Genomic DNA, 17333 nt, shown 5'->3' with positions numbered 1-17333 from the left:
CCAACAAGCGAGCCGATTTTGAAGGAACGTCTACAGTATAAGCAAGGAAAAACACCCGATGCACATGTTTTTTGTAACTTCCAAAATTGGGGATACATTTTTACTGTTTTTTTCTATTTGGCCAGTCCTTGAAAGTTTGAGTAAAAAATGACTGCGGCACAATTGTTTTGATAGCAGCACCTGTTTCAAGCAGAACTTCTTTGAACCTCTCTTGGTATATACCGGAACCTATTTTGCTTATCTGCTCATGCCCTTTCCCAGCTACATCAATGATGAATGCAAATATTATTGGTGAATACAACGACACTTCTCCCAGAAAGCATTTTAAGCCCCACACAATTAGGCAGAACCCTGAACACACTAAACAAAAATATGCCCGGACGTCTACTTTCCCGTAGAGCACTAAGACAGACAATCACCGCAGTCTATGGAAGGAAAGCCAGGCAAATGACGAGACTAGAAAGAAGCATTTTGGCCTCTGAGTAAAGTCTACAACATAAAATTGAGCATGTCTTAAGCATGCAAAATTGTTACGCTCAGTGTGGCATCGTCCGTCATTGTCATTCGTAGTAATTCTTCTCTATGTCGCAGTGACTGGATGTCCGACAGCTCCTTGGGAAAGTAGCTCTACGGACTTAGTGTATGTGCAGGGTTCTCTGCGTCCACTAAAAAGGCAGTGCAGGCGCCCCGTGATTACAGGAACGCTGCCAGATTTACACATATACACCTTCCAGGTGACATCCTTCGTTGCCGTCGCACATGAACTGCCGCGAGTCCTGACGCATCACGTGTCATAGACACAGTTGGCGCCTGTCGTGACGTTAATATCTGGGCGAAAGTGACGTAAACGGACCTCGCTGAGTGGCTGTTGTAAACCGTTAGGTCATGCAGCCAAAAAGCAAGGGACGCTTGCTTCATGGTCACCGTGGTACCGCCAACACCTCCTAGACAGCTTTCAAGCCTGCGCGTCACGTGACATGACGTCGCATCCCGGAGGTCTGCACGGGCGCTGATTGGATTCGAGTGCCGCGTCAGCCTTCACGTGGGACTATGATAAAAAACGAGTCCCACGCGAACGCTGACGCAGCACTCGCATCCAATCAGCGCCCGTGCAGGCCTCCAGGACGTGACGTCATGTCACGTGACGCGCAAGCTTTGAAAGATGTCTAGGAGGTGTTGGTGCCGCACAGTCGCGGACGATATGAAAAAGCCCAGGCCAACGCGTGACTCACAAGGCCCGCCGCGCCGTCTAACAGGAGACAGGTAGACCATTACTGAGGCTTTCGCGTCTGTTCAAGTTTTGTCGCCACTCCCCGCTAAACTAGCTGTTGTTTAGATCATGTTGATTTCGCCGAATATAATGGCCTCCCGCGAAAAAAGGCGAAATACAGCGTGGCTGAATCTACCGGGTCGGCAGGTTGAGTGATCCTTTTTCGAAAATTTGATAATATATAGTTTCAGCATTGCGTATAGGACCAAACGCAAGCGCTGTGCGTTTGTATTAGCGTTGCGGGCTTGAAACTGCACACGCGCGTCGTCACCATACACCAATTTAAGAGCAGTTCGGGCTCCGCGTATGCGTAGTGGTAACGACGTTATTTCAATTCAAATAAATTTATTTATTCCCATATCACAAATGAGCGATGGAGACAGCTTTTTTTTTTTTTTTTTTTTTTGCGTACGCTATTGAAAAACTTGTTATTAGTTTCGGGGAGTAAAGAGTGATAGGTTTCTTTTATTTTATTTTACCGAGCACTCACTACTGTCGGTAGTATTGATCCAGCAAGCGTTTTCAACCAAGCGGAAAGTAACAACGAAAATCTAGCAGCTGCCGAAGTGCCGCTCGTTCACACAATAGCCTCGATAATAGCTCGACTTTTTTCCCTTAGATGACACTGGAGGTGTTAGGATCCACGCGCTCGCCCTGGACGTTTTCATATATTCCGCGACTGATACGTTGGCCGGCGTACGGTATCACGAGAATGGCGATGTTCTCTTCGCCAGGTGCGCCGCCAAACGCTGGCCTCGCCGCTCGTGTGAACGGGTTCTCACTCGTACACAGAGAAGCGAACGGGCGTCTGGTCCACGACGCAGCTGCCGAGGGTCTTGAGCGCCACCACGGAAGTGGGCGACTTGACGGACGAGAAGCCGTTGCAGCGCTGGTGGTTCTGGTGGAGGCTGGAGGCGCCCCCTCCGGCGCTCGACACGATAACGGTGCTGCTGCGTAGGGAGCCGCCCCCGTACGAGCTGCGCTTGTTCAGAGCTCGCCCGGCCTTCGCTGCGAGCGTCGGGCAGCAACCGAGAGCCAGCTGCCGAAGATCTACCTGGACACAAGCAGCAGAGGGAAGCATGCCCGTCAGATCCTTACGCCTTTGTATACTGGTCTTTGAGGGAGCGAGGAAGCGCCTTCGGCAGAGCAACGAAACAAAACGGAAGCACAGCACTCTCCAAAGAGACCCGAGGGTGTCGCACATTGCTCGATATTCATCCATAATTCGGGAACTACACCGCAGAGAGTGCGCCAGAATTTTGGTTGGGAAATATATATGAGGGTGATAATCTAGGACGCAAGCATAGTTGATAACTTCGAAAAATCGTACCATGTGATGCGGTGTTTAAAAATAACTAACTTGCTTCGTAGCCGAATCAAAAAGTAACAAGCAGGAATCAACGCATATCCGACATTAGATTACGCATGCAAACAAAATGCACATTCTTCTAAAACGTGTTTTAGATAAGGTCGTCTCATGACTCGGCAAACAATGGGAGTCTAAAAATTCTGCCCTTCTCAAATGAAAACGGTTTGCGTGTCTGCGAGACAACGTTTCGGATTCGCGCGCCAGCAAATTAGAGAAGGGTATGGGAGACTCGTGTTCAAATTGACCTTAATACAAGGACAGTGTGATTCGTGAGATCAAGAATCCCAGAAAGTCAAACTCCAACAATTTTTTTTTTTTAAGATCTATATGTAGGCCATACGCATTGAGGCAACCAGCCTAAAGAAAAATATAGTTCTCACATTTTGAACATAACTTTTTATATCTATTTTTGAAATGTCACATTTCACCATCTGATTATATGGCACATGATGGCCGCTTCTCTGTTGCATACTTACATTTAAAAAAAAACTATATACCTTTGAAAAGGCATTTCTTCTTTCTAAGTGCACAGCCCTAACCCCGCCGACCATCCAGATTCATAGGCTCATGGTTCCATCGTATATCTGCCGGTGTTCTTTCGTTCCCACTAAAAACAAATAATTTACGTTTCATTAGTGCACTTTATAATGCTGTGGCATTTCTTACATTACCGACTGTATTTGCAAAAAAAGAAAGAAAAGAGACAAGACAAACCATACAAGTAAAGGTAAGGATACAAAATAACGTAGACTATGTGCATGGCTGTCGGTCATATAGAAAGAATATAAAGGCGACTATTACCAGAAAAAGACGTCCGCATAAACAGTTCTCTTCAACGACTGTTATGGAAAGAAAAGAACTTCCAAAAAGGAACACATTTAAATTGTAGCGAGGTAATGTCACAAATAAAAAAAATGATAAGCATGCAAGTACACATTCTATGGTCAAGTTTATTAGAAACATTAACAAGACACATTTTCTAGGATCGCATAAACGTTTTCTAGTCCAGTTGACTAGACAGGTTCATATCGTCGTACTGAAAAGTTTATACAATTTTTTTTTCATATATGTTCTAAAAACGTTCTGGATCAACCAACAGCTCCACCGTATAGCTGTTATTTGTCCTCCTGTTTTATTTATTTATTTATTGCAGTATGCCGCCGTAAACCGATAGTTTATTTTACAAAGGCGATGTTCAGTGAACTCATGTTTACACTAAGTTAAGAGGAACTTCAACCACACGTATATATGATCCCCGAATTGAAACTGAATTCCAACTGGGCGCGTAAGGTTTTCAGCTCTTTCGAATTGGGTCTAGAGTCACAAAACCATTTAACCTCTCGGCGCATCTGTCAGACAACGCTGGCTGGCGGTTTTGCTCTATTCTCAGCGTTTCCTTGGACGACAGACGCGTTGACATCCCGTCGCGTCTGTTGAGAGTCCGGACAACTTCTTGGCAGACACACAATAAACCGCATATATCACCGCGTGTCAGTGTCAGCAGATGACGCCGGTCAGCCGTTACTTAGTTTTCAGGTTGTCAGTTCCTAGGAACGGGCAGATGTCAACAACGGCCACGAAACGGTGGAGGAGAAGTGTTGCAATATAACGTGTGGCCAGTGGACGGGCAAATGAAAGCGGCGATACTAACTAAACCTTGACAGTCTACATGTGTAGAGAAAAACGTACACACAACTGATGGATGTTTGTTTGTTTTTCACACCAATTTGCTAGCTTTTTTTACGTGCTTCCGCATATAAGTGGGCTCGTCTTTGATAGGAGGTTTTCGCAAGATTAACACTAGAGCAGGTTCTTTGAAACCTGCCTCAAAATGTGCAGGCAGTTTCTGTTGTTACAATATACCAAAATATATTTGTTCTTGAACATTTTAGTCAATACAATTATGCAGATTGCATCGAGGCTGTTTGTTCAGTTCCCACTGTGGGCTGAAAAATAAGTGGCGGTATATTTTGACCGCATGCTAATAATCATCGACGGGCGCTTGATAAAATTGCAATACCCTGGTTCTTTGTGCTTTGTAAAGATTTATTTACGTTAATTGTAGCTGTGTATACCTTTCTGTTCATTTTACAATAACGTTTCATGGGATATTTTCAGAGTATTATATTGTAACATACTATTGTTTAAACTCTAATTTACCCTACACTTTTTTTTGTTTAGTTTATATCCTTTATTTTTATAATACGTTTTGGCGCTTGCTTTCTCCGAAACAATGAGCAATAGTTTCTGCGAGTTTCTTGTGCAAATATTCTTTATAAAATAATTAAAATCTGAAAATGCGAGCTTAGTTGAACCAATGCCAATATAGCGAGTTTCTTTTCCGATTCACAAGCTATACATATTTTATTAAACAATATATTTATATAATGACTTAACTACCACAAGAAAGTAAATATTCAGCAAGGCCTGAGGTTCTACTGGAAGATGTAAGTTATGAAAAAGGAAATCAACAACGCGACGCACAGCTGGCTGTACTCGTGCGTGGTTAGCGCTGTTATTTATGCCCAAGCTGTCCCTGAAAAAAAAAAAAGAGTGCTTTTTTCACTTCAGAAATAAACTACACATCACGCAACGTTCAACGTTCACCTAAACGTTCCACTAGCCGCCAGGTGCCAAAGTTTTAAAGCTTGCTGTGGACTAGATGTAAACAGCAAACTACATGTTATGAAAAGAAAAAAAAAGGAAAAACAAAGAAAAAAGCTTTCAAGCTGTCAGGACGAAACATCAAAACCTTTCATATATTGTTTATAGCTACTCAATTATTTGGTGTATTGATACAAATCTAAGAAAACACTAAATATGGGTCGAAGCTGATAGGCTTCCGAGAAGAGCTGAAAATCAGGTAGGACCATATCTTCGGATCTTTTGACCTACGAGAAAAATCTCAGTTACACGATGCCTTTACCTTAAACAATCTAAATTTACCTTAATAAATGCCTCCAGTAAACTACAAGCATCTAGCCCGAGAATTGAAACCGCCATGCGAGTATCAATAGGTCATCAATTTTACTCGTGATCACCGAGAAAAATATTAAAAGTGGTTTTAGCCCGCGAGTGGTTAAAACGTTATGCGGTAACATACATGCATATATCGAAGTCGTGTGGCACATTTAGAAATAGCTCTCGCTTCTCAAGAAAATTTTACACTACCTTTTTAAGCCAAGTATTTAAGCAGTCTTGTCAAATACCCTTAAAAAAGACACGCTTTTAATTGCAACAAAATCACGTTCCTTGTTGATAGCAATCACGTCAAAGTGCGTGACCTATCTGATAAGTATGCTGCAATGTTACCGGGTGAACAAATAAAATCAGAAACACGTGCCGATAAATTTTCCGTCAATACAGATTTATTCGAAAAACTTCAAATTTCGAGGTCACAACTCCAAAATAAAAAGCAAAAAAGAGGGCGTTCTACGAATAAGCTTCATGAAAGCATAATTAAGGTGAGGGGTATTAAGAAATGCAGCTTCTTTCAATTCTCGAACTACTTACAAAACGTGTTTGCCTTTTAGATTGTCAATGTTTTTCAGGAGAACCGGTCATTGTAGCCAAACTTCATTTATTTCGTTTGAATTTTTTAAAAACTTTAGAACACAATAGGATAAGCTCCGAATATTAAAAAAAAAGATAGCAATCTAACAAAAATTATCTACGTAAACCCTAAAATTTCAGCGAAAGGTGAATTTCGAAAAACACTCCAAACGTCACGAGAAATGAACTCCGAAAACACGGAATCGTACTTATAAGCCATCAAGAAAAAAAGTGAACATTTTGAAGTCTAAGTTACAAGAATTTTACTTCAAGCACCAAGTAGATAACTAGCAAACGAAGGAAAAAAATTATGACATTCAGGAATTGACGCTTGGCGGGTATATGAAAGCGAGGGTACGTACTTCCGACATTTTGGCAGAAACTGACAGTAAAGAGAATATTCTCTGCAGACCAAAATAAATAAATAGAGGCTTCTCAGCAAGTCAAGAGCGGTTCACCAATATATTCCTTTTGTAAACTCAAACAAATGTAAAAATACGAACCGAAGTGCGCATATAAATTTCAAGGAAAAAATTCACAGAAAGTATATGCACAGCAGCCCACAAAGTGCGCAGGAAATGCGATAGGGGCGGGTTTTCGTGTTTACAAAAGTTTAATTCCGGGGCCAAGCCTCAATAAAAACAAAATAGTTCAGCCAGAAAAGATATAATAAGGGTGCAGGTGAGGTGGTGAATATTAATCATGTTGAATTAATCGGGGACTAGGGTAAAAGAGAAACATCAAAACATAGAAAAAAAAAAAGATAACGACGACTCAAACTCAGTTAACTCGTTTATTTAGTCCACCTCTCTATGTAATTTCAAACTCAAATGTGTACGAAACCACCATCACACAATGGTAAGAATGGGAACAACATTACAAGTAGACACGCTAACGGCGAATTCAACTGGTCGTTTTAAAGCGCACCGGGATCGACTTTTCTGGAGCGCGCCTATCTAACGGGGCGATCGGGATCGGGACGGACATGTTCCACCTGTTGTTTCGGATCAGCTTCCACTCCAGATCTCGATCCGGATCCGAGAAAAGTCGCTCCGCCGATTTCGGCGGATTTGACCGGAAGCCAGCCTGACCAGCCTTCGGCGCGCAGACGTGACTTCCTTTCCCGCCGCGTGCGAAGTGCCGCCCGCTTTACTGCTGCTGCCGCTTGATGATAGTTCGCCGTCAAGTTGCTCGAGCAGCTCCACGAGGAGCAGCGGCTCAAGTAGCAGCCAGTGTTGGTGGTAACGCGTTACAAGTAACAACGTTACTGGTAACGCGTTACTTTTTTCTGTAACGTAATAACGTACTCGCTACGTTTTCAAGACGGTAATGGGTAGCGTACTTACGTTACTTAATTAGAGTAACGGGTGACGTTGCTACGTTACTCGTTACTTCCCAAATTAAAAAAAAAAGCTACGCTTAAATTTTTTTGTGTTTTTTGGCTCCAAGCGTGAATTTTCGAGTTTTTTTTGCGTTCTCCTTTGAGTTTCTTCTCGTGAGTAATTAGGTCGAACCGTAAAAAAATATAAAATAAATAAGTTCAGTTTCTGCATGAACACGTTTTTTGAAATATCGCGCTTATGCGTACCTGTACCGTGAAAACAGTAAAACGTGTTAATTCATAATTTAAAAAGTAACGCAAAAGTAGCTTGCGTTACTGTTTATCGGTAATGGTAATGGTAACGCGTTCCTTTTATTTGCAAGTAACGAGTGACGTATTTCATTACTTTTTTCGGCGACGCCCCCAACACTGGTAGCAGCAAGGACGAGGATTGGGTGTATGTCCCGCATGAATTCGACGGCCTTTTTGGACCTCCGCAGATGAGGCCGAAAATAGAGGTAGGCACCGTTCACGAGTATTCCGATGAAGAGGCAAGTGGGCTACGCTGATGCACATCGCTTATAGCCGATTCACACGACGGACCGAATCGCGATTTTCGTCCGCGGACTGTGTACCACGTGACCGGCACGTCACCGATTCCTGCGATCCGCGCCTCGTCCGCGAACGCGCAAACTGATAAAGTCGAGCGCTTTTTTCACTCGCGGACTTTTAGCGGAAGTTGACTTGAAAAGCGTTTAGTCTGGCAACGGTACACGGTTTTCTTGATTTTTTGCCTCTGGGCGCATAGAGTAATATATTAAACGTAAAGATGGAGGACACAGGAACCGATTCGCGGCCCAGATAATGCGTTTAATACCCTCCGCTACGTGGCGCTTTTCTGCGATTCGGCTAAAATGAATTAAAACTCTTTCTGTGAAAACTATTTATTTTTTTAAATGGCAGTGCTTTAAAATGATTTAAAGTACTTAAAACGACTAAATAGTTTAAATCAAATACGTCACAAAAACCACGTGATGAATGGAGCCTGCCATGGTCTGCCTGCCTGCACGCCGTCGCCTCTGCATCATTCTGCATGGCCTCTGCTCGTCCCTGCGTCGTTCGGCAGTGCCGTGCGTGCCGTCCATCTGTGCTTTCTGCTGCATCATGTTCGGTCGACTTTGCATCAATCAAGGTGACGCATGACCGCCCGCTTGTTCGCATGCTCGGCGTGAATTCGTGGAGCCGATCGGTTCGAGCTTCTCGCGCTGTTGTTTCTGCCGGGCTGTCTGGCTGCACTTGAACGTGTGTGGATGTTGATTTTCGATGAGATTGTTTTAAAAAAAGAATTTAACTTACGACCCTGCACACGACATTATCCATGGGTTTACAGATGACGGTGTTGAACAAACCTCTAACATTGCAGATAGAGCCTTGGTTGTTATGCTGTCTGAAATTTCCAGGATGTGCGTTTAGCCGCTTGCATACACTGTTGTGCACACTCCAACAACGTCTTCTGTTTAACGCAGTCTCCTCATTTCTCTCATTCGGGAGCTTAAGACTGTTGGCTTCACAGTAAAGGCTGTGGTCTGTGGTTAGGCGGCTTCAAACGTAAGCTTGGTGTGTGTGTTGATAAGCCATTTTTTGAAGTTGACAACGAACACGTTTACTTTGTCTTTGATGTTCCGCACCTTCCCAAAACAACCAAGAGCAATCTCCAAGCCCACAAACTTTGCATTGGAAATGAGGTCATTGAGTAGTCTTCTATTGTTGAACTTTATTGTTCAATCCATGAGATGAGCTTGCAATTGGCTCCAAAACTTACTGAGAAACACATTTTTTCAGGAACCTTTCTGTAACATGGAAGAAAATTGTTCCCCACAGGTACTGAGTGCCTCACTCTTTCTTGCAATCATATCCATTGTTTATGGCAAAAAACTTCCTGAGGCAGCCATGGCTACAGCCTATTTCTGTGATAGGATGTGCATACTTTTTGATTGTCTAAATAGTTAAAAAATTCAAGAAGACAGGGCAGAAGTTGCGTCGTGCCATTCTGAAGGGAGAATCTTAAATACTTGATTTTCTCCACCAGTAACTCGGATGAATTTCAGCATGGCAGTTCCAAAGTAGGAGGCAGCCATAAGCCATCATTGGGTGGCAAGTTACTATAAAAAGTGTCCTCACGCTCTGGGATGACCTTTCAAGCAGCCGTGACTTTAAGTTATTACTTACACGACGCCTGCAGCAAGACACATTTGAGAACGTTTTTGGAGCTATATACGACAAATGCTGGGCTGCAACACAAACCCAAATGTGCATCAGTTCACCTCAGGACTAAAACACCTCTCGATAAAGAAACTGTTCAAACTGTCGGACAATGAAAACGTAGAGGATGACAAGGCTGGGACTTCCTAAGGGAGTTGCAAATATCTTCGCACCATGAAAGTTTCATTTCAGACATTGTGGAATGTCTTCCAATTGATAACTTCCCGCCACTAGAGGATATTTCTGACCTGGCATCAGACATCAGGTCTAACATAATTGATGACTCGTCCACTTTTTTATTACATTTGGGGCTATTTGATCAAGCTTTTGCTTGAACAGACAACTTACAGCTGTGGTTGTTCTCAGCTGCTATCGGATGAGTCTAGTAACTTGACCAGGCCTCACCGGTACTGTCTTGTTCCTAAAGCATACCACGTGCCTGGAAAATTCTTCGGGAACTTAGTAGGACCACCACAGGCTGCCTTTAATTTCATTCAGCAACTAGAAAATCACTTTCTTCCCATAATAGAGAGTGTGACACATGTTCGAGGAGTGTGTGCCGCCTTGTATAGCACAATTTGAGGTCTGGGTGGTTTTAGCCTTTGCCGAGAGGAGTACCACAAAGGGTTTTTAAAATTGTTTCGCAGAATACGCTTGTGTTGACATGTTTGACTTCTTAACCGGAATTTGGAAAAAGTTCGGTTGCACTCTTTAGTGGCTAGTAAGCAACGAGACAGGTTTAACTGTTAATAGTGTATTAACAGAGGCGTTTGCCAAACCAAAAACAGAAAGTGCTTATTAAGTGGGCGGTGCAGCTTGCTCTCCAAATATTTGTTTCCCCTTTTTCCAGCAAATGTGTATCACGGCTCCCTAACAAAAATATTTGTTCACTTTCTACAAAATTTCGATAGAAAATAGTGTATAGAGGCTAAAAATATTTGAAAGAAAATGTATCCACTTTTGTATCACTGTCCATAATTTTTTAGCCGCTTTTTTCTGAAGCCATATTTCTTTTCTAAACAATTTCGGGGAATGTTTAGGGACGTTGAATCTTGTCAGATTTCGAATAGAGTTCTCATTGTTTGGTAATGGCTCGCCTCCAATGAGTTTGAGGCTATGCAAATTGTTTTTTTGTTTTTTTTTTATATTTGCCGGAAATCGGGAATTTGTACTATCCGGCGTGTGCTTCGTACTGTTATTATGCTCTTATGACTGGTAATGATAGCGATGTCTTATTTATTTTTTCGCTTACTTCCCGTACCCGAGTCGGCGTGAAAGTGAATGTATCATACAGCATGTTCTCCGTGGAAAGGTTTTGTTAGCTTGGTTCCGTTAAGAATCTGTTACGAAGTGTACGATATGCCGAAGTCGTTCATATTCATTTATTTTTGTGAGTATCCATCTCTTTCGTATAAAACATACAGACCTAGCTTGTGAAGTAAATCATGTATACATGAATGTGGTCCAATAAAATGTGTTCGAACCACTTACTGTTGTTCACCCCAAAATGCTCCACCATCCAGGAGTCAATGCGGCGATAGTGTAACTTCAATGCTTTACAATAGAAAAAGAACAAGAAATATATATACTTCTGCTTTGTGAAGTAAGTTGAAATATTGTTTGACACATTTTGCAAGGACTCTATCGTAAAAATAAACCAAAAGTGCGTCAGTATTAAAAAAAAAGAAACTAAAAAAAGACAGCGGCTTCGGGAGTCAAAGAGCTCCCGAGAGCCGAGCGAGGCGGGGAGGGGAGAGAGAAAGGTACCGGAGAACCGGAGCAGAAACGCCCAAACCGAAACCGAAACTAACTTGACCAGAAACGGAATGAGATTATGCTTAATACCGCCCGCTAGGAGCGCTACCTATCACTGGTCTATCTGGGCCGCTGGGGCCTATGGCAGTGCAGTGTTGCCAACCGTAGGGTAATTACCCTACTTGTAGGGTATTTTAGGCATTTTTGGTATATTGTAGGGCTGTAGGGCCGTCAGGCCCTTTTCCTACTAAAAGTAGGGTATTTTCAGACGTTGCTTCTTACACGGCAAGCATTACAAAAAAAAAAAAAAAAAAAAAAAAAAAGCTGTTGCGCAAGTTTTGCATAGCTTTACAACCCGTGTGCTGCCGCACCACAACATCGTGCAAAACGAAAAAATTCAAGTTGCAAGACGTGCTAACAGAGAGCACCACACACCAAGGTGGAGTATGTAGGCTCCCGAAGTTGGAGAGTATTGGAGAGCTGGAGCAAGTGGGAGAGGAGGGAGGAAGTGGAGTTGCGCTTAGGAAGTTTGGAGCCAGAAGAGGTATCTGGGAAAGGGAAATGGTCCCGCCAATTTTTTTCTGATGACTGGTCCATCCGGCGGTCCTTGTTACACCTGCGAAGCACGTGGCACCGCGGGCGGAACCATCCCGAGCCCACCAGGACGGGTCCATATTGCATGAGCGAATGATGTTTTAGCGAACAGCGACATTTGAGCGAATCGACGTTGTAGCGAATACCGGGGGCCGGGGACGTAACCAGGGGGGGCTCTGACCCCCCCCCCCCCCCCGAAATTTTTTTCTGGGTACGGCCCTGGTCGGTGCACAGGCAGCCAGCCGATTTTAATCTCCACCTCTGCGCACGCGCAGTGGCGCCGGTCGGCTACCGGGTACCAAACCGGGACCGGTTCTCCGGTTTGCTGTAACTCTCCATTATATGCCACCGATGCACATGATTCATAGGCGAAAATAAGACAACAGACACTTTCAAAATGGCCGCCGTTGTCCCCGAAACCCCCCCCCCCCCCCAAATTTTTTTGTGGGTACGGACCTGCCGGGGGCCGCGCTGCGCTTACGCCGTTTCGCGGCGACAGTCTGCGGCGGCTCATTACAAAAATGTGAACCCATTTGGCCCACCCGAAAACGCCGCTTCGCGGCGTCCGACTATTCGCTAAAGTGTCATTCGGTGAAACGTGGGCGTTCGCTAAAACATCATTCGGTCAAGTGAGTGCATCCCGGGGACTGGAGGCGTTCACTTAAGCGTACAACGTTTTAGCGAACGAAGCCGAAACCATGACGTTTCATCGAATGATACTTTAAGGAATACGGAGGAGCCGCCGGTTTCCTATCCTCCCCCGGTGTAAAAACCTAGTTTGTCGAAATAGTACCTTAGTTTGACGAATCCCTAGGCGGTACACTCAAAGAAGCTAATATACCGTTCGGATTAGCTTCCTTTTGTAATGAGCCGCCTTGTCTGACGCCGCGAGTGCTGGTTCCACGTAGCCCAGTTTTTAATTTCACGACAAATCGACTAAACATGTTAGTTTGGGATGTCTGCGCTCGCTACATCACTGTTGCGCTGATGCTACACAGCGGGAGGCACTCACTTGATCGAATGACGTTTTAGCGAACGCCCACGTTTCACCGAATGACACTTCAGCGAATAGTCGGACGCCGCGAGGTGGCGTTTTCGGGTGGGCCAAATGGGCTCACATTTTTGTAATGAGCTGCCGCAGACTGTCGCCGCGAAGCGGCGTAAAGCGCAGCGCGGCGGATGGGTTAACGCGCGCCCCCGTTATTCGCTAAAACGTCGATTCGCTCAAATGTCGCTGTTCGCTAAAATGTCATTCGCTCATTTGATATGGACCCCTACACAGCGCACATGCACGATACAGGCATAGTGTTCTAGAATAACGCAGGTATGCGCGTGCATGCGTGCCCTGTCGCTTTGTACTGTAGTAATATTACCCTGTATCATCATAATTCATGCAACAGTATTATTTGAGCAAAAACGTGCCTCGTAGGGTAAAATGTAGGGTAATAAGAAACATTCGTAGGGTAATGTAGGGTTTTCTGGACGCTGCTGTGGGGTATTTTCGAAAAATAGGTTGGCAACACTGTGGCAGTGTCCGCTCTTTACCTTGTGTATATTACTTTATGCTGGGCGTTTAAAACAAAAATGGCGCATCGTTGTGTTTTGTGCGTTCGTTGGTTTATTTTGTCGCGCGATTCTTGGTTCCACGCCTGAAAGAAACTCCAGAAACTTTGTCCGGCTGACGCGACGCAGGTTCCGGTATTCCTCCGGGTCCGTCACAAGAAGCTCCCGTCAAAACTCGTCTCGCACGCTGCAATAATTCTTGAACATCCAATCAGGATTTCCCCGAGCAAGACCTCTCTTGTGGATGTGTTGTGGATGTGGTGTGCTTGAGTGTTGTGCACGAGCGCGGAGTTCGTGAAGGCATCTCCAAGCGCCCCTCCGCGAGCCCAGAACTTCGTCGCATCTACGGCGAAGCTTTCTCGAGCAGGACCATGCCTGTGTGACTGTCATGCTTTCGGTTAGTAAAGTTAGTGGCGCTTTGCGCGAAGCCTATCCCGGTGTTTTGTCTCGATCTGTACGTAACAGCGGCGTACGATTCGTTATCGCGGTAGCAAACGTCGATTTCTCTCTTGGACAACGGTACCACGGTGCGATGTTGGGGTTTCGCGGCACTGTGGGGTGGCGAACAGGTTCGGTCCGTCCTCGCTGGCGTCTGCTCGTCGCCTCCTTCGTGTGGATGCGCTTGGGAACCGGACGAACCGCGGACATGTTGTCACGTGATCAATCCGTCCGCGGATCAGTCCGTCGTGTGAATCGGCTATTATCGACACGCATCTTTCACATCATGATTAACTTGACTGACGCTTTGAACACCTGTTGTTAGCGCCGCAATTGCGTAACATGTGCTTCGACATCCGGAAGCGCGAGAAGGGAATTCCCGGGAAGGTGAATGACGGGAAGGCATCCGCCGATCCCGGAGGCGAAGCGACTTCGTTCGGATCGCGTGCTCCATCTCGAATCTCGTCTACGGATCCTGGCGCGTTCCAAAACGACAGGTGAATTCCCCTTTTAGGCAAGACTCATCCTCCTTCAAACTTGAACAATGGGATCATTTTTACCCCTTTTATTCTAAACACCCTCCCCATTTCTGATGCGAAAGACTCCCGCCACCCAAATAACCCAAACCCCGAAACGACCCTTGGGCCAACTCAATGTTCGGAAACATTAAAACGGCAAAGCACAAAAAAATATATAGTGAAAAAACAGAGCCCCGCATTCATTCCCGGCAACCAGGTCGTGGGTTCACTGTTCACTATGGAAGACAAAACAAACCCGCAAACAAGCAAAAAAAAAAAAGGCATTACATTTTTAAAAATCTACAATTGCTTTCTATTTCATCCGCAGAGTGATTTATTACATTTTTCAAGGCAAGTCAATTGATATATTAATCCACCAATTAATCTATTAATGCTTTTATCGCATTAATTTCTCTAACCGGTTAATCGATGCAATTTTAACTATTAAAAGAGAGTAAATATTAAACGCTCTCACCACGCAGATGAGGACGAGCACACCTGAAAGAAGGGCAAACTTTGGGTAAACGTTTTACGTAAACTAAACTGAAGGTGCAAGATTTGTAACTATTGGCAAGTGTAGATGGTTACGCTTGTCCCGGCTACTTCAATGCCGTGCGAGTGTCCCTTTAGAGTTTAGCGAAGACTATTGTGAACAATAAAGGCAGGTCACTGTTTCCGGATAGTATCAGCCAACCTCTTTGCCTAATGCAGCAGAAGTAATATTTTGTGTGTGTGAGTGCCTTTGAACTGTTCTTAACTCCCGTCGAGATTGATTCATAATCGAAATTCTATATTGCTTGTTTATCACAAATTCAGCAAAAGCAAAAGCAAAAAAAAAAAAAAGTTTGATTTGTATAACAGTATTATGCATGGAAAATAACGAAACCGATTAATAGAATAAAGAGTGGCGATTAATTGAGTTACCAATTTTAATTTACGCCTAGCTTTACTATTTTTACATCGCTTCGCTCCTTGTGGATGATTTCCGCCTCCGACCAAAGTGCTGTACGCTTGTTACACTCAGTTTTTTGTGCCCTGAAGAGTGAACAGTGTCCCAACTTTGAGTTGGCTCAAAGGTTATTTCGTGGTGTGGGTTTTTTTTTTTTTTTTTTTTTTTGAGGTTAATTCAACATGATCTTTCTTAAGCTAATTATGAGGTTAATTCAGCGTGATATTTCGTATCATAAGTAGGAACGGTGTTTAGAACAGAAGGGGAAAATGCTTTTTTTCCAGTTTGAAGGGAGATGGATGTTGCCTTAGGGTGTCCAACTCTAAGGTTGTCCCCATTCTCACATTGAGTTAATGACGGTTGTGGCACTCGAATTGTATAAACTTTGTCTTCTTATGTAGGCGCGCTAATGATCTTTAGTTTGAGACTATATAGGGAGGTGAACTAAACAAACGAATTAGCTGAGTTTCAGACGTCGTCCTGTCTATTTTCTGTTCCTTCTACGTTTTGTTGTTTCTCTTCTATCGCGGTCTCAGGTTAATTCAACATGGCTAATAGTTCCGTCAACTAACGTCCACCATTTATTGGTTGTGTCCTCCCTGAATTCGAAGTTAGTGCTACCTCGCATTGCGTTTAAGAGCGATAACTTTAGATTTAACTAGAGTCCTCCTGCAGCTAAGAGAATAATCACCCGATAGCTCTTCCCACGAGAATTGCAAAATACATTGTTTTCTTTTCGTGGATGCCTAGATACCCCTGGTGCTATGGAGCGGCGCAGAAAAGCTCGCCGGAGAAAAGCTCACCGGAGAAAAGTTAATCGCAAAATTGTCCAATGCGGAGAAAAGATCACCTACGAATCTAGGAATCGAGCACTCACTCAAGTGAAATTCATTCCCTCAACTGTAGCACATGCCGGTATACCTCGTTCTGCAGTTTTCTAGCAGTATTTTTTTTTAAATATAAAAGCGTTCTGTAACATGTCAAGCATGTTGCCCGGCGAAGATATTGTGAAGAATTTCAATAACGCTTATTAAAAAAATAACGGGGGAAAGTATAATCGGTGTAAAGGGCTGCAGCTTGAGTAGCTTCTGGATAATTATTTATAAAATTACTTTTTATGTAGTATGCCGACACCGCATTGCCAAATCTCCACATTTCACCATTTGTATAAGAAGCAGTGGTTTCAATGGTTACCTCGGTCAAGCGGAAATAAAAATAAAAATTCGCATTTTCTCTTTCCCTTTACGTCAGACTTAAATATGGTGATACTCACGCAAAACGGATTGACATAAAGGATGAACGGGGGCTACAGCTGGGGTGGAGGAAAGACATCATTGACATAAATCATCGTTCAAATCTGGCCGGTTTTCCTAGGATGATTTAAATCAACCCTTTTTTAAAAAAGGAAATATTTTTTTATTCACCGTTTGTTTATTATTTGATGCTTTCAATATCCGCATATGTTGTGTATTTAAATAAAGAAAAAACATCACACAAGAAAGATTTATGCCGGAGTGAACACGAGCAAAACGCAGTGGTCTTTGCAGCGAATCGATGCATTCAGCTTTATTTTTAACTACGACTTCGTTCGTAACTTACGTCAAATTTTAGCAGTCAAACTATAACGCAAAAGAAAGAAACAAAAACTGGGGAACTAACGTTGTAATGCGAGAAAATTAAATCACGAGAAAGAGAAGCCAATACAACTTTTTTGCTAACAAAACACCAAGCTGGTTTTGCTC

General features: G+C 43.6%; 1 protein-coding gene across 1 annotated transcript in view; it reads right to left on the bottom strand.

The window, feature by feature from the left end:
* Positions 1 to 2005: 2005 nt before the first annotated feature.
* The window catches only part of LOC8023653 (substance-P receptor), a 99652-nt gene continuing 84324 nt past the window's right edge, over positions 2006 to 17333 (bottom strand). Inside the window, exon 5 of the mRNA XM_029986231.3 lies at positions 2006 to 2324. Coding sequence (XP_029842091.3) covers positions 2049 to 2324 — 276 coding nt within the window. The 3' untranslated portion in view covers positions 2006 to 2048. The remainder of the gene's footprint in view (positions 2325 to 17333) is intronic.

Source organism: Ixodes scapularis, unplaced genomic scaffold, assembly GCF_016920785.2.
Source record: "Ixodes scapularis isolate PalLabHiFi unplaced genomic scaffold, ASM1692078v2 PGA_scaffold3__209_contigs__length_174095766, whole genome shotgun sequence".
Lineage (NCBI taxonomy): Eukaryota > Metazoa > Arthropoda > Arachnida > Ixodida > Ixodidae > Ixodes > Ixodes scapularis.
Note: the sequence above shows the minus strand (reverse complement) of the source record. Positions and strands in the feature narration are given on the sequence as shown.